This window comes from Chinchilla lanigera, unplaced genomic scaffold, assembly GCF_000276665.1.
Source record: "Chinchilla lanigera isolate Chin_1 unplaced genomic scaffold, ChiLan1.0 scaffold00032, whole genome shotgun sequence".
Lineage (NCBI taxonomy): Eukaryota > Metazoa > Chordata > Mammalia > Rodentia > Chinchillidae > Chinchilla > Chinchilla lanigera.
Window position 1 is genome coordinate 5,305,162 of NW_004955433.1, and position 27,777 is coordinate 5,332,938.

At 37.7% G+C, this 27,777-nt stretch overlaps 1 protein-coding gene across 4 annotated transcripts in view; it reads right to left on the reverse strand.

Moving 5' to 3' along the window:
* Positions 1-27,777, reverse strand: part of Prkg2 (protein kinase, cGMP-dependent, type II) — a 100,978-nt gene that overhangs the window by 18,568 nt on the left and 54,633 nt on the right. For 2 of the 4 annotated variants that reach the window (XM_005388222.2, XM_005388221.2), the window contains exons 10-14: positions 26,184-26,282; positions 24,780-24,933; positions 22,605-22,741; positions 20,553-20,642; positions 17,966-18,107 (exon numbers count right to left, since the gene is read on the reverse strand). In XM_005388222.2, the coding sequence (XP_005388279.1) occupies positions 17,966-18,107; positions 20,553-20,642; positions 22,605-22,741; positions 24,780-24,933; positions 26,184-26,282 (622 nt within the window). Of the gene's footprint in view, positions 1-17,965; positions 18,108-20,552; positions 20,643-22,604; positions 22,742-24,779; positions 24,934-26,183; positions 26,283-27,777 lie in introns of those variants that run through there. The other 2 variants (XM_005388223.2, XM_013516090.1) reach the window with 2 other exon arrangements.

Here is a 27,777-nt window from a genome sequence, read left to right on the forward strand (position 1 = left end):
GCAATCTCAGTAATATGGCATTAGTCTTGGCTCAAAAAATTAAATAAACTAAGTTAACAGATCAAAATAAGCTCTTGCCTAAAAAAAGTCAGTAAACTATAAAGTTCAGCCCCTATTTATTTATTCACATATTAACATGTAAAATTTTAGTTTTACTTTGAATAAACCTCTTAGGAAATTTGCCCTTTTACTGATACTTCTAGTACATATCACACACTCCCAAGAATTTCCTTATTAAAAAGTGAGAATCTAAGTAACTGAATTTGAAGTAGGCTTTCACTGTTTTCTCTCATCCATACAAAATGTTTCACAAAGATTACTTTTAAGAGACATCTGGGAATATTATAAAATTAAAATCTGTAACCAGCTGAGATTAGCACATCTACTTATTCCTCAGAGGGAGAACCAATATGAAAATGGTAGCTAATTTTATAAAGACTGAAATTTAAGAGACAAGCAAGTAACACTTATAACTGCAATTGTACACACAAATGTATAAAATATCATATTTTGTTGGTTTATAACAGCTTCTCAATTCATTTTTTAAATGTATTTAATGTTCTTTTTAAGAATACTAGAAGTTCATTAGCTGTTCAGGAGAGTTTTTCTAGCTCTAAAAGCAATAGTATTTTAATTTGAGTTGCTGGTTTTTCTCTTGCAATAGTTGTATATTGGCCCAAAAGATGGTAATAATTATATTACAATTTTGAGATTTATAAAAATATACCATTTTCTTTAATCTCTTTTGATTTATCAATTTTGGTCTAATCCATTTGGTTAGAGGAAACTGACATTCTGATCAGAGAGTGACGGTGCGCATAGAGACGTAGTACCATAGTGCTGACATGATGTAAGATGATGAAATATGCTATGAAGAAACAGCAGACTTATGTAGGAACACAGAGAAATAAGGATCGTGCTTGATGAAACTATGCTCAAACTACGAGGATGAAAGTACTCTGTGGACGTGGTGTTTGAGCAGAACTGAGTGGAAATTTGAGTAAAATAAGAGAGGGCTCTGTAAGTATCTGAGGAAGAGTGACGCTGCCAGTACGTTGGGCTCATCCAAAGGCCCTGATATGGGAACACACATGGGGAGTTCCAGGCCTGGCAAGAAGGCCATGTGGCTGGACCAGAATGTGAGCAAGGGGAAGAGGCAGCGAGAAGGGCAGATTCTGGAGTGGTTTGAAAGCCATAGAAAAAACTTCAGATTTTTCTTGTAAGAAGTCGCTGTAGGATTAAAACAAAGGGAGGTGATGGCAAGTGATTTATGACTTAAAGTGATTATTTCAGGAAACAAGAACAGAAAGTCTCAGTCCTAACCCCCTTATTCTCAATTCTACTACTGAAACTAAGCTTCCAAAAAGCAGACTTCTGGAGAAGCTGAAGTTGTCCTTTGTCTCTATTAAATTCCCATGATTAAATATGACTTACATTAAACTAAAAGCTTACGAACATTGTCTCCAAAGGTTTTAATAAAGGAGAAGATTTTAAACTTCCAAATCTGCAGTCATGATTACATCATTTAGAAACAGAAAAATCAGCATTATGGCTTGCTGGAGCTGGTGTCCAGGAAGCATGCACTTTTTCCCAGAAGTTTTTCTCTGGGTCAGTAAATTTGTCAGATATTGTTTCTCCCAGTCACATAAAAATGGACACAAAATCACCAATCTAATTAAGCCAGATGATTCATGAAGCCATAACATTCCAAAAAAAATTATGTGGCATTTTTAGGGCACTTTCTTTACCCAAGTCTAGACAAGGGTGGAATGGAATCTGTTTATTTGGTCTGCCAACAACCCAAGTTGATTTAATGTCTCTCTGATACTCATGTTCATCCTTTCAACAGACAATGAGGTGTGGCATCCATGAAGTGCAGGTAAGAGCAGAGAGTTAAGGTATGGATCAATGAGTCATTCGTGACAATGGTCTGTTCTTTGGGGGACATGGTGATACAACTGAAAGACTCTGGTGGGTGAGATGAAGGCAAGATTTGAGTGCACAAGAGTTAACTGGAACAATCCTTTGATGCCCACCTGATGCCACCATTTCTTTGAAACCTTCCTTAAATTAGGAACTAACTCCTCTCTTCTATGAGGTTCTGTGACACTGTCTACAGCTCATGATTATATTGCCAGGTGAGAGTAAATCCAGGTCCTTGAGAGAAGACAGTCTATCTATTCACTTTGTATTTGTAACGCAGCAAGAGTTCAACTTGTGTTAGGTGAAAAAAGTGAAGAGATAGCTATTAATATCAGTTTCAGTAAAATATAGTGAGATCCAAGGAAGTCATGAAGACTTGCATCAGGGCTTCAAAGGCCCCATCTTGCTACAGGAAAGGTGATGAGGAGCTAATAGATACTTAAGGGAGAAACAGCAGCATGTGTTCAGCATGTAAGTTTAGCCGTGACATTATAAATACAGCTGATAATGGCTTTCCCACAGAATATATTTGAAACAGATTATTATTTTTATTTTTTAAGCTGGGAACACTTGTTACATATAAAAGGAGACAAATGTACAAATTATAAGGCATGAAAATAAAAACTTTCCTGGAGTCCCACCAGTTAAATAACCATAAGAAAACCAACCTAGAGCTTAGACAAAAGCTCTCTACTCCTCTCAGGCGGTCTTCTTGCCCAATACAAAGAGGTCACCACCACCCCGACATTTGTATTTATCATTTCCTTGCACTCATTTCTAATTTTACCACATATTTAATATTCCTGACTATAATATAGTTTTTATTTTTAAAACTTTTGGTAGACATCATGGTATAGTTTGAGAAATTGCCTTTTTCATTCAAGTGAATTTAATCCACACCAAAATCCATTTATTTTCACTGTTATATCACACCATTTAATTAACACACCATGATTTTTTTAGCCATTCTGCTCCAGTTAGACATGTATGTTGTTTTCCATTTGCGCCATTACAAAATGCTTCCATTCACATCATTTTCCATGTTATCTAATGGACCTAAGATATCAAACACTGACTCAAAGATGTGGCATGCTCAACTTTACTATATATTGCCAACTTATTTTCCAAAGGGATTGTTCCATAGTCCCTTCCCTTTCACCAACAGTGTACAAGAGCTGTACTTGTCGTACATCCTGACAATTATTTGGTAATATAAACTTTTTTACTTTTAGCCATCTGTAAATATGAAATCACTGTGATTTTAACTTTTATTTCCTCCATTAGTAGTTAGTTTGAGCTATAACACTGTAATCAGCTGTCACATCTGAGACAGAAACTTCCTTCCACCATGTTCTCCTTAATAAGGAGAAATATCTTCAGAAATATCTCAGCTATTTTTGGACCCTTGTTATTCTACATAAATTTCACTATCAGCTTGCCAAGATTCATGAAAAGCTCCAGTTGAATTTCTCCTGGAAGTACAGTAAATCTGTAGATCAACTTGCAGAGTATTAATACCTTTAGGAGATTGAGTCTTCCTTTGTTTAAACATAGTGTATTTTTGAGTCAGCATACACAATGCCAGATACTGCAATAAACATATCAAAGAAAATATAAAAGTTTAACATCTACATCAATTTACTTCTCCCACACATAATGGTTTTCCTGAGCAGCAAGTGGATCTCCTCTAACAGTGGTCCAGGGATGAAGATGAAGACTCCTTCCATCTCCGTGCGCTGCTGTCTTATTTACTTCTCTCATTGCTGAGACAAAATACCCAACACCCAAAATTAAAAGAAGAAAGGTCCACCTCAGCTCAAAGTCCACAATCGGCTGGCTCCAAGGCGGGTGGCATGGCCGAGGGAAAAACAGTCCACAACAGGCAAAAGCAGCAAGCAGCCAGTGGTCACAGCTGCTCTCCTTCTGTCTCCCATACTCTCCAGCTACACACCCTTCAGGCAGTTAGCACTCACACCCAGTATTGGTCTTCCTATCCTCCACACCCAGAAGTACACCAAACCAATCAGTGGACTACTTTAGTAACCACACACCCTTAGTCCCAGCATCACACACCCAATCCCAGCATCAAACACTCCGGGTCCAAAAAACCACTGAGAAGCCCCACCCATGACTGCATGAGGCTGTGGGGGCACATCTAGACACAAACCATAACACCTGCTAGGTCCAAATTGACTGCTTGTTGGCAGCAAGCCAGAAAAGAGAGTCTAGAGATCCACTACACAAACATTTTATAGGTCAAGTTGTTAGTAGTGCACACCAGCTTGCTAAGATTTCACTGGCTAGAACTATGCCAGACTGTCACAACTACCAGGGAAGAGGGCTGGGATAGGTTGTTTAGCTCTGAGCCCAGAGGAAACGAGAATGAACCACATCACCTAGTACTTTAAGTCTTTAAAGATCTTTCCATAAATTTTTATGAGTCCCTCAGTAAAAATCCTACATATTTTTGTTAGACTGAATCCTGGCTATATTTTATTTTCAGACTTTCTACAAATGACATTTGCATTTCTCCTGATCAACTCCATTTCTGGTATTTTAAGCTACACCTTTTTTAATCAATAACTTTATTCCTGCAACCATGTTAAAAACCTTAAGCCTAATATCTGTTGTTACATTTTGAATTTTGATCATACCATCATATCATTTTTATTGTTTACTTTTCAACCTGCTTTAAGATTATTTTTATCTTATTCATTGGATAGAACTTTCAGTAAATACTGCATATAAATGTATTTGCACTAACTTTTAAGAGATTATTTCTAAAGTTTCAGCATTATGTGCAGGGTTTGTTCTAAATTTTATTAGGTATCTTTCACTGGATTAATAAAATGTATTTCTCTTTCTATGTTGCTAACTGTAGCTATGCATTAAAATTTTCTCTGCATCTATTGAGGTGTTTATATATAAATTTTCCCTTTTAATCCATTAAGGTAGTGATTTAATAGATTGCTTCATTATAAGACTCTTTTTTAGAGCAGTCAGTGAAATAGAGAAGGAAATCACAGAGATTCTCTGACTCCCACACACGTAAACTCTCCCACTGCCAGAGCCCCCAGCCAGTGGTACATGTGTGACAACTGACAAACCCATGTTGACACGCCATAGTCATACAAAGTCCATTATGTACAACATCATTCTTGATGTTGTATATTCTTTAGGTTTCAACAAATGTACAATGTCACCTGCCCTACAAATCTTCTGCGCTCATCCCTCTCCTATGCCCCAAACCTGAGCAACCACGGGACTTTTCACTGTCACCAATACATCTGCCTTTCACAAAATGTGATGAAGTTCAAATAAGACAGTACACAGCCTTTCCAGATTGGCTTCATTTCACTTAGGAATATGCATTTTTGGATCCTCCTTGTTTTCTCTTGGATTGGAAATTCATTTCTTTTTAGCGCTGAGTAGCATTCCACTGTTTGGACTAACCACACTTAATTTGTTCACTGACTAAAAGGCATATTGATTGCTGCAAAGATTTGGCGATTACCAATGAAAAGCACTGTCAACATCTGTGTGTTTCTACATGGACACGGGTTTTGAACTCCTTTGGGTGAATGCAAGGCATCTGACCACTGGACCATATGGAAAGTGTATGTTTAATCTGGCTAGGGACTGCAAACCATCCTCTAAAGTGGTTGCACCATTTGCATTCTCACCAGAGATGAGTGAGTGCTTGTTGCCTCACACCCAAACCAGCATTTACTGTTGCTAGTGTTCTGTGTCCGAGCCACTTTAAAAGGTATATGGTGGTATTTTGCTGTTTAATTTTTAAACATCTACAGATTTATAATTTTGTACATCTTTTCATGTGCTTATATGCCATTTGCTTACCTTCTGTGGTGAGATGTCCACTCATATCTTCACGCATTGTTTAATCAAGCTGCTCATTTTCATGTTATTTAGTATTAAGTGTTGCTTATACATTTTGATAACAATTGTTTATCAGATGTTTCTTTAAACAGTATTTTCTCCTAGGCTTCCACTGCCTTCCTCTCTGGACATTTTCTTTCACAGAGGAAGTTTTTAATTTCAGTGAAGTCTAGCTTATCAATTATTCTTTTAGATCACAGCCTTTGATATGTTCTAAAAAGTCACTGTCATACTCAAGGTCATGTAGGTAATCTTCTGTTATTTTCTAGGAGTTTCATGCTAATTTCTAGAAGTTTCACTTGAATCTTACATCAATACTTGAGATCCATTTTGAATTAATTTTTGTGAAGGGTGTGAGGTCTGTATCTATATTCTTTTTTTTTTTCTATTTTGCATGTAGACATGGAGTTCATATAGTACCATTCTGCTTTATGTATTACCTTAGTTCCTTTATCGAAGATCAGTTGATCCCACTTATGTGAATCTGCTTCTGGACTATCCATTTTCTCATGGATCCATTTGTCTATTGCTTTACACTGTTCTCACTATAATATCTTTATCAGATGTGCTAATATTAGGCATGGTCATTTCTCCAACATTTTCCAAAGTTTGAAAAAAGTTTTCCTGTCTTTGCCTCCCCATGTAAAATTTAGAACTAGTTTATCTCTACCTACCAAATAACTTGCTGAGGTTTTGACTGAATCTACAGACAAGCCAAGAACTGACATCTTAAGGATACTGAGTATTCTTATTCATGAAGATGAAATATCTCTCAGTGTATTTAGTATCTTTGATGTATTTCATTGGATTTTTTGTAGTTTTCCTCATGTAGATTGTGCACATATTTTTGGTACATTTAAACCCAAGCATTTCATTGTGAGGGATGCCACTGTAAATAGTATAGTATTTTTAATTTCAAATTCCAATTCATTGCTAAAATATAAGAAATCAACTGGCTTTTGTATATGACTCTTATATTCTCAAACCCTAATGAAATTGTTTACTATTTCCAGATTTTTATGCCCATTTTTCAGATTTTCTACATAAACAATGACGTTATCTGTGAAGAAAGAAAATTTTATGTTTCCTCTTCCCAATCTGTATAACTTTGTGTTTTCTCCTCTTGTTGAACTGGGACTTCTAGTATGATTTTCAACAGGGATAGTGAGAAAGGACATCCTTCCCTTGTTTGTGGTCATAAGGGTAAAGCTTCATTTCTCACCATTAAATAACATGTTCATTTCCGGGTTTTGGTAGGCATTTTTACCCAGATGAGGGAGTTCCCTTCTTTTCTTAATGTACTAAGGGTTCTTTTTTTAAATCATGGATGGATATTGGATTTTGTCAAATGCATTTTCTACATTTATTAGTGTGATTGTACAGGTTTTTTAGACTGTTGACCTGGCAGGCCTGGGATAAATCCTATTTGATTGTGTTGTATAATTATTTTTATATATTATTGGATTCAGTGTGCTAATAGTTTCTCATGGCCTTTTCATCTATGTTTATAAGAAATCTTGCTGTGTAATTTCCTTTTCCTGTAATGTCTTTGTCTACCTTTGATATTAAGGTTAGCTTGGCCTTATGGAAGGAGTAAGCAATATTCCCTCTGTCTCATCTTATGAAAGACATTGTGCAAACTTAGTGTGAACTTGTTCTTAAATGTTGGATGAAATTCTTCTGTGAACCCATCTGAGTCTCTTTGCTTTCTTGTTGGGAAGTGTAATAGTTACTGATTCAGGATCTGATGCGGTGTGACACACCTGTAATCCCAGAACTTGGGAGGATCAGCCAGGATCGCAAGTTTGAGGCCAGTCTGGGCTACTGAACAATTTAGCAAGATCCCATCTCAAAATAAGATTTAAAAAAAAAAAAAAGGCTGCAGATGTAGCTCGGTGCAGTCAATTCTTAGGACTGAACAAAACACAATAGATAAATAGATGCTAGATAGATAGATAGATAGATAGATAAATAGATAGATCTAAGTTGTTTTATTTCCTTTTGTGCAACATTCAGCAAATTGTGTCTTTCCAGAAATTACTCCATTTCATCCAGGTTATCAAATTTGATTTCATTTTCTCTATTGGTACCCTGTTTCCAAGTTCATTTTTTTCTGAATTAATTCTTATTCTCATCTGCTTACTTTGAACTAAATTTGCTCTTTTTTTCTCATTTCCATAGGTAGAAGTATAGATGACTGATTTTAGGGTTAATATTCCTTTCTAATACTATATGCGTTCAAAGCTATATTGAATTTAGCTCTCTCTCCTTTTCTAATATATGCAGTTAATGCTGTAGATTTCTCTATAAGCACCGTTTTGGTGGCATCTCCACAAATTCTTGGAATCTGAGTTTCCACTTTCATTTAATTGAAAATATTTTTAAATTTCTGTTGGTATTTCTTCATAGAGTGATGTGTAATTCATAAGTGTTGCTTAATCTCCATGTGTTTTAGGATTTTTTCCAATCTTGGATGAGGGATCAGTTTGCCCTGTGATCTCACCTTTCCCTTACAAATCTAAGAAAAATTGTTCTTTTGGCTATTTTTCACTATGTTCCGCTTTATAGTTGTGGTTAGGACGGAGTGGCAACTTCTATCCCCCTTACAGGTGGAAGCAGGACCAAAAGCTTCTTGTTTAGAATTCTCAATGTTAAGCTCTGTTTACACTCCCGAGATATATTCAACCTGGTCATGATGAATTACTATGAATCTGTCTTCATTGTGGTCATCTGTTTGCTAATATTCTGCTTATGGTTCATGCAGAATAGATTCATGAGCATACCAGATATCAGTATGCCTTTCTTAGGAGACTTCTTTGAAGAATTAAGTTCACACTAATTAGTCTCGTATAATGAGAGTTTCCTCTACGGTTTTCAGAAAGAATTTGCATAAGATGAACGTTAAAGATTCTTGAAGTTATTAATTTCTCACTGGTACAAACTTTCTTTGATTCATTTGACTAGGTATCTGTACCTCACCTAAGATTTTGTATGTACTGTAAGGTTGCCCAAGTATTTTTTACTGCATGCTTCAACTGTAATTATGTTCATTTTTAACAGTACTTATTCGTAATCCTCTCTCACCTGAACAGTATTTGCATTGATAGGTTACTTTTATCAATAGTTTCAAAAAACTAGCTTTGGCTGTGCCTAGTCTTTTTATTTTATCTTTTAGTAATTCATGTTTTTTATTTTCTTGTTTTCCATTCTTTGGTTTTATTCTTCGTTTTGTAGCGTTTTAAGCCGGATGTTTAAGCCGGATGTTTTTCTATTTTTTTAAACTGAAGGCCTTCACTGTGAGGAACATCTTCAGCCCCTTTTCTATTTTTATTGTGAGATAGTGTATTGCTACACTCCGCAGGCTGAACTCAAAGTTGCGATCTTCCTGCTTCATCCTCCCAGAGTACTGGGATTACAAGTGTGTGCCACCACATTTTGCTGGTGTATGAATGTTTAACCTTTCTTACTTTCTAGTTGAAACTTCCATGGCTATAAACACTACCCTTGCTGTGGCTTTAGTTGCATGTAGTTGATACACAGTCCATTCTCTAATGCACAACTCTGTTTTGAAACTCATTAAAATTGTTCTTGACTGATGTTTGAGGCATTTTGCAGAATCTACAATATTCCAGCAGAGTGTTATGGTTTCTGTTAGTGGTTGCCTCCTGTTGTTCTTATTGCTACTGATTTCTACTTTAAAAACATTGCAATCAGTGAATAAACCCTACAAGTACCCATTTGAGAGTGAAGGACAGCTGCCTAGTTAACTTTTCATCCATCATTAAAAGCTAAGCAATATGTTAGGTCTAGCAGTAACCACACTAGCATTAGAGTATCAGCAGAAAGAAGCAGATAAAACATAAAAGTCAACAATAGCAATGCCTAGTATGGATATATGTGATATATTATACAATATATTATTATCTTACATTATATATAATTACATATTACATATTATACATATAATATATAATCAAAATAAGTACAATTAAGCTACTTTGTTGCTATATTTGGTACAAAAGCATTTAGGCAGACTCTGGATTTTGGCTGAGTGTACTGTTGATATTAACTAACTACACCCACACAGAACATTTATTGATGAAGGTTGGCTGAGATGCAGCACCTTATAACTAGGGTTTTCTGAGTGACCCCAAGATAGCTAGCCATTACATAAACTCTGCCTTGGTGAAAAACAGAGTGAGTTTATCTTTTTACTCTTTACATACTTCTTAAATACCGTGTGAAATATCTTCATACTGTTTTTTATTCATTCATTATAACTAGGAAAAATGTCTGAGCCACTGTTTCCTTCATCCCTCTGGCCTAGAAAGTGCAGAAAGATTTAAGAAGGGATAGGAGGGTGAAAGTTGATAATGTGAGCGTATCCATGGCTGTCTGGCTCTTTAATCTTTATTTCACACCCAGGATGTTTCCCAATGAAGGAATCTTGGGCCCAGGTGGGCCCAAAGGAACCAATCAGGCTGCCACCCTCCATCATGGCAAGGGAGGAGGAGGAGACTGAGGTCTTCATCTCTCAATGCAAAGTGATTTTCCATGATTCTGAGGAATGGGTATCCATTTACAAGTCTCTAAAGACATACTTGATACATTTGGACTTTCCCCTTATTTGCACCCTTCCCTGACTTTCTCTGTCTTTTTCTCTGATGGGAAAAAAATTCTCTTGACTTTCTTATGATCTAAGCCCTCACAGTCACTGAAGAGAATGAATGGAAGATAAAAATGCTCCTTATCAGAATTCATAGAGTGACAGCAAGGCAATCGTACAAGGAATCTTTCCTCATAGAGACAGTCATACCCCCATGTCCATCAGCAAGAGGCGAAGCCTCCTGTGCCGTCACATCACACCTCCGCCACCTGCCCACCTACTGCAGCCTCCAGGGCCCCTCAGCCAAGGAAACTGTGCTTTGTTTTCAGCCCACAGCCCAGCTCCTATTTTTGTTCAATGAAGACACTTATTTAGTGGTCTCAGTACATGATCAAATTTAGTTCATGTGTATTCTCTAGCTCTTGTGAACAATATTGTACAAGTGTATTTGAACAAGCTCACTAATTACATTGAACACATCTTCTAAAGCTTCAGTGGATTTTTGGTCTAAATGTTCCATCAATTTCTGATAGAGTTTTATTTAATATGTGTACTTATTCATATCTCCATTTTCTGCCAAATTCTGTGGTTTATTTTTGAAGCATTTTGTTAAGCAAATAAAGATTGAGAATTCTTTATCATCTTGGTGAAATGTGCCTTTAATCATAATATGGTAATGCCCTTTATCTCTAGGCATACTCCTTCCTTTATATTAGTATGGGAAATCTGCATTTTAAATAGTTTAATATATACCAGACATATCTTATTTTATCCTTAATTTCAACTTTTTTACACCTTTATATTTTAGGTCTATCTCTTACAAATATCATACAGCTGATACTCATTTTATAAATCTGGCAGTCATTTTTATATGGACAGTTAAGTCCATTTACATGATAGATTTATTTCAGTTTTCTTAATATATGCTTTCTCTTGGGTTGTTTTCAGTATTTCCTGTTTCTTTTTTGCTGCCTTCCATAAAAAAATGACATTTTGTCCTTCTATTTTGATTTCAATTCCTCCTACACTCAATTTACATGCTGCAGGTGTTTGGTTATTTTGCATATTTTTCTTTTCATACTATAAGGTGCAATGATGATTATTGCTTTATACCATAATTTTAAAATGATTCAACACATTTACCACTTCTCTATGGCCACCCCTCTCTGTGGCTTCCTAGGTTCTTCATGAGGCAATATTTCTCTTCTATAAATATATCTTTTCCATATAGGAGTAAACAGCTTTCATCTTTGTTTAAAAATGTCTTCATTTCACTGTTTTGGGATTTTAATTAAAATTTTCAGTTATTTCCTCTTGGATTTGTAAGATAATATTCTACTTTATCAGGCTTCCATTGTTGCTTGGGTTGGCAACTGAAGACCTAGTTTGTGTTACTTTACTCCTTTCAGTTTACATAAACTGTCCTTCCTCTTTGATAACATTCAAGGCTTTCCTATTGTTTTTATTCTGCACTTTTCCTGCTGCGGTAGACAACATGCAGAAGCCTCAGTGATCCACTTCCCCTGGGCTCAGAGGTACTCCCTCCCGGCATAAATCAGCACTTCCCAGTCTGACAAGGATAATGGAAGTGCTGGTCTCTGACTCAGACAGCAGGACTTAGGAGCCAACAGTTTTCCCTCCAATTCTTACATGACTCACTCTGACAGAAGCCAGCTGCCTTGTCATGAAGATCTTCAAGGAGTCCTGTGAAGAGGCCGTGTGGAAAAGAACTGAAGCCTCCAGCCAGCAGCCAGCAGCCAGCCCCAACTTGCCTACCCCACAAGTGAGTTAGGTTCAACCTGGCCCTGCAGGTCTCCTGCATCTGCCAGTCTCCCAGTTACAGCGGCTCACCAACACCTTCCTGACCGTCCTTGAGCAGCGCTACCTCACTGAACCATTTTTAATTCCTCACTCACAGAAACTGTAAGATACTGAAAGATTATTCCTTTAGCCCATGAAGGCTTCAAGTTTATCTTTCTTTACGGCAGAGCAGTACACCATTGTGTATAAATACCGCCATTTCTTCATCTGTTGATGATCATCTACACTGTTTCCAAGATCTAGCTATTATGTGTAAATTGTGCTGTGATAAACATGGGTTTAAATATGCATCCCTGCAATATGGTGGCTTTAACTACAATTTGGGAACATAATGTTAGGTGAAATAAGTCAGACACACAAGCTTAAATACTGCATAGTTTCTCTTATATGAAATCCCTCTCTCTCTCTCTCTCTCTTTATATATATATATAATATATAATGTATATTACAAAATAGTAAATAAATAGGAAGTAGGGAGAAGACCAAATAACTCCTCAAATTAACTATTATGTTGTTTCAAAACTATTTTAAGGTAAATGTTAATTTGTTTTATTTATACTGAACTCCTTTCGTTCATGGAAAGGAAAGTTTTGTCCTTTTGTTTGTTTCTTCTAAGAGAGACTCTTCTCTTCAGCTCTGACTTGTGCTCTGAGCAATACTGTGGTCATTCTTTTAAGATCATGATACATTGTATATTAAGCATTGTTATTCTCTGGTTTGTTATGAAACTTTGTTTAATTTTCTCATTAAAAAATCAGCCTTATTTAAAGTCATTAAATTTTGGAGAGGCTTATGCAAAAACAGGAACTCAAACAAATATAATTTGAGATTTATCTGGGTTCTTTTACAAGGTGATTGGTGTTTCCATCATTTGTGAAACCTGTTCAGTCATTATTTTGGGGTGTGTGTGTGTGTGTATGTGTGTGTGTATTACAGACAGTCTCTTAAGTCGTTAAACTGTCAGGCTGGGCTTCAATTTGCAATCCTCCTGCCTCAGCCTCTAGAGGGCTGGGATTACAAGCACACACCACCACATCCGTTTAGTCATTATTTCTCAAAGTATTGCTCTCTACTCATGCTTTACATTATTTCGTCTGAAACTCCAATTGAAGTCTTTTATGAACTTTCCACTCTATTTTCCAAGTATCTTCATTTCTCTTTCTTATTTTGCATTTTATATCTCTATGCTACCATAAACATGGCTATGTATGTTTGTGGTGATTAATGTTTTGTATTAGTCACTAAAATTTTCCTCTAATCCCTTGATTTATCTACTTGTTTTAACCATATTTAACCTTCCTATTGTACTTTCCAAATTGACATGTAATTTACAGGTTCTAAAATGCACAGATCTTTGGTGTACAATTCAGTGGTTTTTGATGCACGTTATACTCATAATCACAACTACCTTATAGTCAAGATAGAGGCATTCCCATTATCTTATGCTTCTTTCCCACCAAATGCTTCTCCCAGGGACAACCTTTCCATTGATTTCTATAACTGAATCCAGAATTTTGAGCAGTGTAATCTTGCAGAAAGTGCTCCTTTATGTGTGGCTTCTTTGGTTCAGTATAGATTTTAAAATTCACTCCTGTTCCTGCCTGCAGCCTCTCACTCCTCTATCCCTGAGCCACCTGCTATTGCTGGATGTTGTGGTGTAAATGAATGGATGCAGCTGGTGATGGATATGTGCACTCTTTCTCGTTCAGGGACTGCTGGGAGTAAAGTTGTTACGCACACTCATGCTTGATATTGTTGCAACTGTGATTTCAGTTTTCCTGGATAATTACCAAGAAGTAGAATTTCTTCACATAGTATATGCTTGACTCCATGAAAACTAACTGTTCTTCAAATTAGTTTACAATTGCTTTTCTCACCACAAATGTGGGGTAACAACCTTACCAACACCTGCTCTTCCCAATCTTTGTAACTATAGTAATTCTCATGAGTGTGAAATTGCACTTCTTTGTGGTTTTAATTTGCATTTCCTTGATGACTAGTGATACAGGTAAATGACCATTCCTATATTTCTCTCATAACTTTTTGAAAAATGTCTGTTTCTTCCAGGGATGTAGCTCAGTGGCACAAGTGCCTACCTGGCAAGCAAAAGACCCAAGTTTGATTCCCAGTAGCAAAAACAATTATTTGTTTTTGTTATGGAGTTGTAGGAGCTGTCTGTGTTCTGGATACAAATCCTTTGTCAAGTAAATGTAAATTACAAATATTTTCTCTCAGTTTATGGCAAGATTGTTCATTTTCTCAATGTACATGTCTATTGCTGGACTTTATTCTACTAGACTAAATTATGTATCTATCTATATACCGTTATTACATTGCTCTGATTACCACAGCCCTATTTGTTTTGACATCGGATAATATAAATGGCTCAGTTTTGTTCTTTACAAAGTAGTTATTGACTCTTCTAAGCGTTCTGCATTACCAAGGAAATTTTAGAAAAAACAACTTTTCCACTTCTAATGACTGTCTACTGAGATTTTGACTACAATGATCGTGAGTCTGTATAGATCAATTTGTAAAAATTAGACACCTTATCACCTAGATAATGTCACACCTGCTGGTGAGATGCCACTGGACTGTGAGCTATATAGTCTATCAACATAGCATATGCTGCCATTTAATTATGCTTTTTATCAGTGATATTTTTGTGGTTTTCAATCTAAGTATATTATATATTTGCATACCTTAATTTTATAATTTGTCTACAATTATTATATTATCTTAACAGTATATTTTACAATGTTTCATGAGACTATAAATGTCATTTTACTTCATTTATAAATTTTTGTTGCTAGTCATACATATGGACAGAAATTTCATTTGTCTGTTGATTGTGTACCTATAATCATGCTTAACTTACTTATTCATTTTAGTACTTCTTTGGCAGATTTTTTTTAGACATTTCTGCAGAAAAATGTATGTTGTCTGCACGTAACGAAGGTCACTTCTTCCTTTTTAATATTTGTCCTTTTGTTTCCTTTTCTTTAATTTCTTTTGCTGGGACCTCTGACACAATGTTAAATAAAACTTACAATGAGATAGTCTCGCCCTGTTCGCGGTCCAGTGGCGTCTCACCAGCAGGTGTGACATTATCTAGAAAGATTCATCCTGTTCCTCATGCACTGAGAAGTGCCCCAGTGAGCAACTGGAGAGCAGCTATTCAAATGTGGACTCACCTAGCCTCGCGTCCACTTCTCAAGGCTTGAACATCTACCTGTTGCTGCTGTCCAGTGCCTTTGCACATGTTTACACAAGTATTTTCATCCATCTCAAGAGGACGGTCCAATGCAAACTACTACACTATTAACAAAATCTCCCCCGGAATATTTAATTTTAATTATTATATTATCTATTTGTTAATAGATTGTTAATTTTTTCCCCAAAACCTGTTAGATCTTTTTGAAAGCCACTCTTCTTTATTCATTTTCATCCCTTTCTTATTTTAAAATGTGTTTGACACATTTATGTACATTCTATATCTGATTACTCCAATTTGAGGCACTTGAAGTGTCTGCTTTCCATTTACTTGTTTATTTATTTATTCATTTATTTTTGTTTCTGGTGAATAATGTTCATGGTGGCTTCCTCCCTCATACACTTATTTTGTTGCTGTTGTTTTTAGATGTGAGCTTATGTCCCCAGGAACTTTATCTCCAAAAGTTCTTTGTGTTTTGAATCGAGTGCATTCTTCCAGAGGCAATACACACTGGTTCATGGGAACTTAGACATGTTACCAACATGGATCCATTTTCATCTAAATTCTTGCTTGCATTTTCCCATGCTTGAAGATGAGGTCCCCAGTCTTCATTAAGACCAGCCTGTGGCCAAGAGTTCTTAGAGGTGACTTTTTTTTTTTTTGCTCCCCTCCCAAGAACCAATAACGAGAAAGGCATATTTCTTTGTATGTACTCTGTCTTTATAAATTTGATATTTGTTTCTTGTTTCCTTTTTCTCTGAGAGTTTAATCTCTGTGATTCCTGGCTGTATACAATGTTCTCTGCATTAGCTTTCCCACACTCAGGTCCGAAGATTGGTCCCCTGTTCCCAGAGGACAGAACCATGGAAAGCAAACCTCTGCACTACGTGGGGTTGCTGGTGTACGTAAGAGGGCAGCTGCAGGGCCTGATCTCCAACACCCGCTCCTGCCGAGGCTCAGTTCTCAGCCCCAGAGGGACTCCCATGCTCTCTTAGGAACTTAGCAGTGCATTTATAACACTGCTTCTCTTGTCTCATCTGGAATTTTCAGACTTCTGGTAGTAAGAGGCTTTTAAGATGCCTAAATTAATATATAGTTAGAAATGAAAATCTTAAACATTCACTTTTAATCTCTATAAGCTTTAGTTCTTACTCTTCAGTTAGATCTTTGACAAGCAAATTAACAGAACGGACAACAATGGCTAAGAGGAGAGTCACTGATCTCTGTGCCCATTAATACCAGCTATACTACCTGAATTTTTCAAGAAAATAGCTATGAGAAGGAAAAGATGAAGAGGCCAATAGATGGCCTTCATCCCCCATGATGGTTTTACTTCTAGAATATGCCAAAGGGCTTCCCTAAAGAGCTGTAGGAGGCAGAGCAAATGAATGTACTGTGAATCAGGAATGATTGTGGCCTTGTGTTAGTACCTCACCAGTTTTCAAAGCTGTCTTTCATAGATAAAATGAAGCTTGAATGGATCAAAATGTTTCTTGGAATTTAGCCAGATTTCACATGAAAGGGCTTTTATTTTACTCCACTGTGGGGAGAGGTCTCTCAGAATTCACACAGAAGAAAATGTAATTCCTACAGCTACATTTTGCAAGGACAGCACGTGGATGCTAAAATCTATGTTGTAGACTGTTAAGCAGATTCACTGAAAAAGGTTTAGCATAGTAATTTTACCCACAGTAGCTGCTTATGAAACAATTGTAATATTTCCTTGTATAAAAGTTCTGAGGTAGGAAACTTGTAATACTGTGTACATTAAGCTCAGAGGTGGTTGAATGTCCCTGGAGAACTATGAAAACTGACCCAAGAAGACTTGGCCTTGGCTCCCCAATCCTATCGGATTCCCTCCTGAAGCACTCTATAGTGCGATGGTTTCTCCTCAGTTATGACCATCCAGTCTATTTTAGTTTCTCAGTTCATGTGATGGTAGCATTTTTTTCTTTAGCATGACATGCAAAGGAGCTCCTATGAGGCATTCATGGATTACAAAGGCAGAAAACAAGAAAAATCTTTGTCCTCATAAAGTCTGTAGTCAATCCTGGTTGCCCCTTAGAATCACCTGAAAAAATTTCAAAACAACTCCATGGTTTATATTTAGTTTATCTTTTCCCCTTATATGGACAGCAGATGTCTTGGGGCGGGAGTCATACTATATCCTTTCTTTATTCCTTATAGCCAGTCTGACACATGGTAGCAATCAATTAAAACCTAGTTAAATTAAACAAAACTACTTTAAAAATCCAATTTTAGAGACATTTTGTTATGTGAATCTTTAGTAGGAGTCACAACTCTGGTGGAATCATTAAATTCCTCTGCCAAAATGAATACCCGCAGAATATTGTTCCCAATGTTAACTGTGACAATTTCAAAGGAATCGCACTCCTCCTAGAGTGAAAAGAGAACTGTACCAAAATTAAGAAGAAATTGCAACTGTTACACAAATTTTTTGTGGGAATACCTCATGATACTGAAAGTGAGTGAACTTGTCTTACCAGTTTGAGGTAACCCTCAGCATCTAGAATTAAGTTTTCCGGCTTCAGGTCTCTGTAGATAATACCTAGTCGATGCAGGTAATCGAATGCTTCTGTCACACAAGCAACACAGAATTTGGAGGTAGGCTCATCAAAACTGCCTCTGTAATGAGATCAGGTTGCCTCTTAATACCTCAGATGTATGTCTTTGGTGCTGTGCTAGGTAGCACCTGTCCCACTAATATATTTGTGCAATAGAAATGTTTTGCAGAGGATCAACACTGAAACTGTTTTATGCTACCCATGAACCAGGCTGCTTACTGATCATAAAGGAATTCAGGGGGAAACTTGATGCAAACTAAAACTACTTCACTAAAATTAAAATGTTGACTTATTGGTCACATCTGAGCAAATAAAGTTAAAATAAATAAGAAAACAAAGCCTTTTAAAAGACATCTAAAGCCACCTGGAGAAAATGAAGCTACTTCAGTGGCGAGCTTGAACTAGATCTTGGTAACTGTTGCTTGACTAACACATGGTTAGTGGGATAGTTTCTCAGTTCCTGTTTGCATGGCCCGTAACCAGGAAAAAAGGAGCCCATATCTCTTTCCTGTTTGGTGCCCTTTGATCTTTTATTAAAAGTGCCCTGTTCTGGCATGGTGCATAGCTTTACACACTGAGTTTTTAAATTGTGGGGGTGAGGGCTGGGTATTTAGCTCAGGGGCACAGTGCCTGCCTGGCAAGCGCAAGGTCATGAGTTTGATTCCCAGTACTGGAAAAAAAAAAAGACTAAATTGTGGGGGTGACTTATCCCATGAAATAACAGAAGGGCATGACTTTGGAGGGAGAAACTGGCTCAGATTCCTCCTTCTTCCACTCCCTGTACTCTTGGACAAGTTCCTTAGCTATTGTAATCCTTAGGATTTATGCCTGTAGATTGGGTTGGCTACTTATTTAATAGGGTTATTATCAACACTAACAGGTGCCTAACAGGTAGCTGGAACTCCCATTTTAATATAGATTTAGATTTTCTAAATACATTTGCTTAGTGAAACAAAGATAGAAGAAGCTGATGCTTTTGCAGGTATCATAAAAGTCTCCACACCCTTCCAGGCTTTCTCCATTTAAATTCATCTAATAGTACACAGCACTGTCACCTTCTACTTGGAAGCTCAGTGGTCTTTGCTTGCCTAGCTCTGTGATTCTCAGCTATGAGAGTGTACTCAAATTGCCCGAGAAGTATTAAAAATATTACCCCCTCTGGCCTTAGGAATCAGCATTTCTACTTTTTAAAGCTTCCCATGTGACTGTCACGTGTCCCCAGGACTGAGAACACTGCCCCAGGTAAGACTGTGTCAAAGTTTGGCCTGGCAATAACACCACCATCCAATGCCAATCTACCTTCCTGCTATGGTTTGTGTCTGGATGTCCCCCCAAAGCCTCACGCAGTCATGGGACAGGCTTCTAGAGTTTATGACTGATTCCTGGGTGTGAGTGCTATACCCGCCCAGGGGCAGGTAGTTTGCATACAATGTAAGGGAGAGAAAGAGGCTGCTTGCCTCCATTCCTCCCATTTGCTCTGGCTGCTTTTGCTATCTTCCACCACCATGAACTGTTGCCCTCTGCCGTGTGCCACTCTGCCTTGGAGCCAGCCAAGTATGGACTGAAACCTCCACACACTGAGCTAAATAAACCTTTTCTTCTTTACTTCTGGGTGTTGGGTATTTTGTCTCAGCAATGAGAGAAAAGTAACCAAGACACTTCCCATTTCCACTTCTGCTTCCCTTATCTTCTTCTCCATTTCTTCTATTTGTCATCCACAGAGAGCTCATACTATGCTAAATTTCCTGTGCTGTCCTCGCCTGCCTCACTGGCAAAATTTTTTATCATCTTTGCAGTTTAGTTCAAATTCTTCCACTATCGTTATGATTTTTTTCTCTCTCCCTTCTTCTGAGTTTGCTAGCTACAGTACTCTTGTGCCATTTAATTATACATCACCAATGTTTTCATCATATTTAGTTTTCATATTAGTGAAAAAATGGTAAATCATATAATTTCCCCCAAATAACTCTAAACTTGTTAGAAAAGTGTTTACACTGTTAGTCTGCTGGACAGAAAAAAAAACTACACTGTCTAGAAAACCCCTGTACTGCCTACTATGAAGTCTCCTACAGAAACAGTGTATAGGACATATCTATAGTTTTGACTGTGGGGAAACCACCCCTTTGGTAAAACTGAACTTCTGTAAAAATCATGTGCTCTTCAATTAGGGCTCTACCACTCCCCAAAACATCCTTTTTCCTTAAAATTTGGAATCTGAGTTTGTACTGTGAGCCTGCCAAGTGACCTTGGATAGTTTAACATTTCCAAACCTGGGATCCTTTAATGTCTAAAATAAGGATAATGAGGGCTACTTTATAGGGTACATAGGACACAAATATAATGTGAGTTAATAAAATATCACTATTACTACTTTTTTATCAAGAGATAACATGTTATTGTAATCTTTTCCTAATAATTTCCTTTATGCTCTTCAATCACAAATACAATTTCCTCCATACCAGATGTGAGTAAACAAAAGCCGGTGCTTGCAACTCTTTTTCATTACCTGTCCCTTAAGATGCTCCACAGCTCCCCGCCTAAGCAGGCTTCCAGAAGCATGTACACGTACTTATTATCCTTGAAAGTACGGTATAATCTGTGAAGACAGATTAAAAAACATGATTATTTGAAATGTAGTTTCAAAATCTTTTTACATTCACTTAAGAGCATCATTTTGAATGATGAGCCTCATTTCCATACAAATATCCTACAACTACACTGGGCTTCTCTCCAGAAATTCCTTCCCCTTTCCTACAGCCTTGCATCTGCTTACGTGGATCCTTTTCCTGAGTCTCCCTCCCACTTCCCACACACTGAATGTCTTCATCTGAGCTTCACTGTAAAAGACTGAACCATTCTTCAAGGCTACCTTCTTACTAAAGCAGCTCATTCTCCCACCTACCCACCAAATGTGGCCTCTCCATCGTCCCGGAAACCACAGGCCCCACGTGTCACTTTGCACAACAGTTCTTCATGCTCATTCTTTATGTCCCCTAGCTAGTTAACTGGTTTTGGAGTCCCCTGAGACAGACTGTAAGCAGGAAGTCTAGTGGGGAGTGCACTTAGGAACAACACCAGAGAGAAAGGAAATAGACTGGGCAGACAGAGAGTCGAGCTAAGATCTGAATTGTTTTAACAGAAGCCCCACCTTCAAGGCGCTCTGCTGCCCTGAATGAGAATGTCCCTGGAGGGCGCTTGGTAGAAATATGGTTCTTCTTACCCAGGAACAGTGCCAGAGGGCTGAGCAAGAATCCGTAGGTGGCAACCCTCCTGGGGGAGGGGAGCTTCAGTGCTGGGGTGGGGTCTGGGCAGGAGATCATATTCAAAACTAGGTTCAAGGAGTTCCTTGGTTCCCCCTTTTCTCCCAGCACCACATGTCGGCTAAGGCTGACTGGAGAACAACCAGAGCTGCACAGGGAGAAGCAGTTCCAGGAATGTGGTTGAGTGGGCTCCAGAACCACACGGCCCAGGTTGGGATTTCAGATCAGACACTTACTAGTTAAGCAACTTAGCTTATGCATTGAACATACACATTAATTTGATTGTACATTGTGTATAAATTGATGATAGATATTTATTGAAAATATATTCCTTTGACCCTCCTACTAGACTAGTGGGGTAAATCTGATGATTTTCCCACTCCCTCTCTCTATGTGTATGACTTAGAAGAGAGCCTGGTGCATGTCAATCTCTCTGTCCAACAAATGTTGCCAATAATATTCATTTTTATTATTATTTCCCTATAAATATGCCATTTTACAAAGAGCTAGAAATGCAAAAATGAATAGAACCTAATCCATGCCCTGAAGCTGCTCATCATAGTTCATTAATGAATATTAATTCAAAAAGGGCGTTCTGGGACCATCATTAAAATAAAGATAATTGGATGACTACTGCCAGCAGTAACTGCGTTCAGACTTCGTTTTTAATCTTAAAAAAAAAATAAGTCAGGGAATATGAGTAGGTAAGAGGTTCTCTCCAGGTATTTGATCATAAAGTAAAAATTCTCTTTATTATAGGGACACTGTATATCCACCAGAAATCACACAATGGGGCTTTATATACCAGCTTGTAACACTAACTTGTGAATTCACAAATAAAGAAAGCTTTGGCCTAGAATAATCTGTGCTTCTCCTCCACACTCTGGTTATAGCTACAGAAGAAAAAGAAAACCTATTTTTTCCTGTGGTTCCTAGCCATTGCTAGGAGCAGGGTACGTCTCCCCTTGCAGCCAGCATGTGTCCAAGTGCCATTTCCTGCACAAATTCAACACCAGCGCACCCTCTGGGGGGTTTCTTGTGGACTTGGGTTTCCCTATTCCCAAAGCCTACACTAGGTTTGGATAAAATAATCAGTTCAAATGATTCTGCAATAATTTCACCCTCACACATCAGACACACACAAACACACTTTTGTAAGGGTTACTCAAGAGGAGAAATAACGGGGAACGCTAGGCTCAGATCTTACTGGAGAACTCAGAATGAAGCCTTCTGTTTCCCAGGGACATTCAGAAGTTGAGCCTGCAACTCCAGTCTTGAGAGGCACAATGTTCACTCACTTCACAATGAACGGCGAACACAGCTCCTCCAGGATCCTCTTCTCAGAGTAGACGTGCTCCTGTTGTTTGGTGTCAACTATGTGCTTCTTCCTTATGCACTTCATGGCAAAGGCAACATTCTCATTTTTTACCTTAACCTATGTAAGAAGCAGCAAGACACTCAAAATGAACTTACTAGGGAAGATCTGCAATATCTAATTAAAATATTAATTAATGAGAGCTAAAGTCACTTTGTATTTCAATAGTATGCAAGCTTTTAACCCCTTCCCTCCAAAACTGAGTTCCATGTATGAGCACAAATTTTCCTTTAATCATATTTCCAAGACAGCTCAGATACGTGGATCTAAGGGGCGGGGCAGTATTGAAACAAGAAAAAATTCAGGCTACAGACAATCTTTAGATATCTATTCAGATTTGCTTGTGTAACATGAAAAATGCTGGCATGAATTATTATGTCTTAATATTCACCTTTTGGGTTTTGCAAAGCAAAACATATTCAATCAAGTTCTGTATCTGCATTATTCAGTAGGGTAGCTACCAATCACAGGAGTTTGGTTGGTTATTTATTTATCTATTTACTGATTGTGGTGCTGGGGATTAAACTCAGAGCTTCTGGCACTGAGCTACATCCCCATACTGATTTCTTTTATTGAGACAAAACTTAGTACCTTACCCCGGTTAGGCTCAAACTTGCTATCCTCTTGCTTCATAGTCCCACAACACTGGGATTGCAGGCATTCATCACAATGTCCAGAAAATTTTAAATTAATTAAATTCAGCATTGAGTTTCTCAATTGCCTTAGCTACATTTCCCACACCCAACAGCCACAACCCCCTACTGACTACCCAACTGAATAGCACAGATGCAGGACATCACACTGTCTATCGGACAGTGCTAGTCTAGAAGTAAAATCAAAATTTTCCTTCAAAAGGAAGCTAAGATTTTAAAATAAGTGTTTTGTTCTGATAGGCTTAACGCTCCGTAAGCAGATGCACTAAACAAGTAAGTAAGGTGTGCAAAAAAAAAAGTGCACTCTGATTTTTGTTCACTGCCTACCACTGTTAAATCACTAGTGGAATTACTGCTTCAATCACTGTTGTCAAGGATAACAGATTACAGCATTGCTAATTCAATCTTTGTGCCATGATCTTTGGTAAGAAACACCACTGCAGATGGATAATGCCCTTATCTCTCCATACGGCATAAGGAATATTGCAAATATTAATTGACCTATTAAGAAACTATTTTCCTGCATCCATCAGAGATGAGGCATGGACTAGGTGGGGAGTGTACCACTGGGGTCTCCGGCAGCTTGACAGATCTGCTCCTGCCTGAGGCCCTCAGCAGACAGAGGCATCAGTAGAGCTCCTGGAGGTCAGTGCACACTGAACTGCTAAAAATCTGGTAGGCAAAGAAAGGCTTGGTAATTGCCAAGGGCTCTGAGCCATCTGCACCCCATAGGGTTACAGATTTCCCATGCACAGTTTCCTCAGAATACTTGATCTGACAGTGCTGCTCGGCTACTCCTTGAAAGCTGATTATTAAGCACAGACAGGTTTTGATGTGGAAGACAGAACTGAAATCAGCCTGGAAGTTTCCAGCTGCCCTGGTCAACACTGCAGAAAGCTGCTCCTCAAACAGTTTTTGCATCATCTTTTTTCCTTTTTCTCAGACGGAAAATTTTGAGCAGCCCAAAAATAGGACGATGAAAGCCAAACACAGACATGGCAGTGGAGATGTTTAAGGACTGCAACCATAATATTCAGGATTCAATTTCTAGACAATTTCTGCTGAAAACATTCCTCTGTTCTTTAGTGCATAGCAAGTTAATGTGTTGTGAGTGTATATATCTATATGTACGTACTTTGCTGACCAGAAGTGCAAGTTTGTTTTCTTCTACAAATGCTTACTTGAGAACCATGATCAAGAAAACAAATTCACCAAAGGGTTTATGTAGAAGCTTGAACTATCAGCCAATGCTAACAAGTTACTTACTAGGGCAGACCTGCTACTATACAAGGTACAGATTGAAAACTTTACTTTCTTGATTTCAGATCAAAACAATATTTAAGATAGCAATTATAATTCACATATTCCTCCAAGATCAGCTGGAATATAAAACAAAAAAAGAGTCAAAAGGCTTCTCTCAGATGCTTGAAACGTAAACCCCTTACAAGCTCAACTCTTCCGAACCCACCAACGCCCAGTGTTGCGATAATCTCAAGGTTCTGGAAGGGGGATGAGGAGGAAAATCTGGCCACCTTCTCCTTCAGCTGAATCATCTCCAGAGAGAGTGCTTTGGACAGCTTCCAGTTAGACATGGACCGCCTGAACAAGAGAAGGGAAACTTTACACACAAGCCGTTGGGTGGCACTCGAGCAGGTGCCACGCCTTTCAGAAACTCCACTCTCAGGTGTCTTATTTCTGCCTGCAGCGCTGCCTAGAACTGCCACAAAATCTATATCAACTTTGATATGGTAGGACCAGATTCAGGCACATCTGGGGAGAAAAACAATGGAATATACAATACACACACAGAACAGGAAATAGCCAAAAGTCAAATTGAAATAGACCTCAATACAGCCTCTAATATACAACTCAGAAAAGGAGGCAAGGGAAGGTAATAAAAGCACAGAGCCATTTCCACTGTAGCACATACCAGAAAAGGCCACACCGGGAATGTCTGCCATCTTTTGCTACTTTTATTCAATTTTGAAGTTTTCTAAGACTTACCCAGAATAACTGCTTTGAGAAACACAAAAAGCACATTTCTCACTTTATGTCTATGTACTGTTTGGAAATATCTGTTTTTCTCTTTTAATTAAGCCATACTTCTCTGAGGTATATATTTGCAAGCTGTGAGAGGGAAAGGCTTTTGGCATAAATTGCAAATTTATTCTTTGCAGAAAATGTGGTAAGTATTGGTCAGATGCACTAACTCAAAAGTCACTCTTCTAGAAATTTTGATGACACAGCTTTGATAGCACTATCTGATGGATTGCATTTAAGCTTTCACTCAAAAATGTTTTGAGGGCTAGAGTGTAGCTCAGTGTACAGCACCTGCCCAGTACGTGCAAGGCCCTGGGGTCAGTCCCCAGCACTGCAAAAGATGAAGACATAAAATAAAAACTGAAAAGTTTTAGCAAATAATTTTCACTTAAAATAGATTTTCTATTTAATTACAGCTCTATCCAACCTCCTCTTCCTACACACATACACACACACACACACACACACACACACACATACACACACGCACTCATGCATCTGTACACTTGTCACAAGGTGATAGCTCCCTTACATTTTGAAAATATCTCACTATAACCCTACTGTTTTCCTGTACTCAAGTATTGATGTCTTTTGGGGCTGTTACCAATGTTTTCTCCCTAAAATCCCTGCTCATCATGCAAAACAAAGTTGCTAACTACTTATAAACTTAATAACCAGTGTTCTAGTGCTAAGTGGTGTCTTTTTGTGAAAATCTATTAAAAGTTACTACAAGCAATCATAACCCTGTGTCCCCTCCTTTATCTGCTGCCAGAAATCAAATCTGGGTAGAAAAATGTTCTCGCACTTACTTTGCATGTCTTTTTTCATCATCACGGTTCAGGTTTGCCACATACCCCTCAAGGTATTTTTGGAGTTCTTCAAATGTCCCGACAGTTTGGTTGAATGTTCTAAATAGATAAAATAAAATAAGATGCTCTGTGCTGATAGGTACCAAGGCAACTTGACGTTCTTCTTAAACTCATAATTCACTATTTGTATGGTTACTCATGGCTTTGTACACTTTTCTCAATAATTTAAGGAATATGAAAGTTGCTGTAATATCGGCTTATTAGTGAAAGCCCTGTAATTGATCTTTTGTTTATGAAGGCAAAGGAAGCTATTACTGAGAAAACACTATGTGTAGTTATCCAGCTTGCAGTTCTGGTTTACCAGCAATTACTTGTTTTGTTTTAAAAAGACAGTGGACTGATCAAACAATTACACATTAACTGTTCCTTTCAATAAACCAATAGAAACTAGTAGTACAATTATCTTAGCTATCTTGTGTATATATACATATATATTTTCCCCTTCCATCTTTCTTTTTTTCCAGTTTTCCCTCATCCCAGTTGTTCTTTCCTTTTCAGCAATTTCTAACCACTTTGAACATAACCATGTGTAATATAACAGCCATCATTCATTTCCTATCACCTTGTTTTGAAATTCTGTATCAGTTTTATCATTTTTATGTTGTTTTGTTTGTGTCTTTTGTTATTTTGTTTTTGTTCTTTTCCCTTTAAAAAAATAAAATTTTGACATTTGAACAAAGGTTTAAAAAAAGACAGTGGAAAGAGTAGACATGATCTGCCTGCTGAATCAACAGGTTGGAAGGGTTACAGATTCTTCTAACACCAATTAATTAAATTAAGCTATTAAAGATCAAAGGTAAGATTTATTTCTTCTCCATCTCTGAGAACTCTCTACATTTAGCATTCTTTTGTAATTAAATCCAATTTTTCGCCCTTAACTTAGTTGTTCTTTCTGAGGCTCAGTCAATATTTTCCATCGCCCTCACTCAACCTTCCTAGATCATGGAGCTGCTGTGCTCCTGATCTAATCTAATCTCTCATCCCAGCTCACTGTCTCTGAGAACTTCTACACACTCCACTGCCCATGAGAAAAATGAGTTGCATTCCTCCCCAGTGAAAAGATAATTGTCTTGATTGTACTTCCGGCGATTCGCCATACCCCCTTGTAACAATCTCCCTTGATTTGTGTTTTAGGGTACTTCCCTTCCTCACTACAGAATAGTGTCCATGAGAGCACAGATCATACTGTAATTATTTTGGTAACATTTTAAGCACCAGGTACATAGTCGAATGAAAAGAATTAGAATTTACCTCAAAATACCCAAAGCTAATAAACCAGTGCCATCTCAAGAACATACTCTCACAATTTCCTGTGTCTACACACACTTACCTGACAGCGTATCCATTTCTATATCACTCTGTGTGTACTGCACAGTAGGCAAGCCTTCGAGCAGTACTCCCCACTCTTTCCTACCCTGTTCTCTGGACAGAGTTTTGTTGACCGTACAGTAGAGAGACAAGAAACATTTCCAGGGAAATTCTAATTTCCATAACAACTGAAATTTTCAAATAGAACTGAAATATTACTTGTACT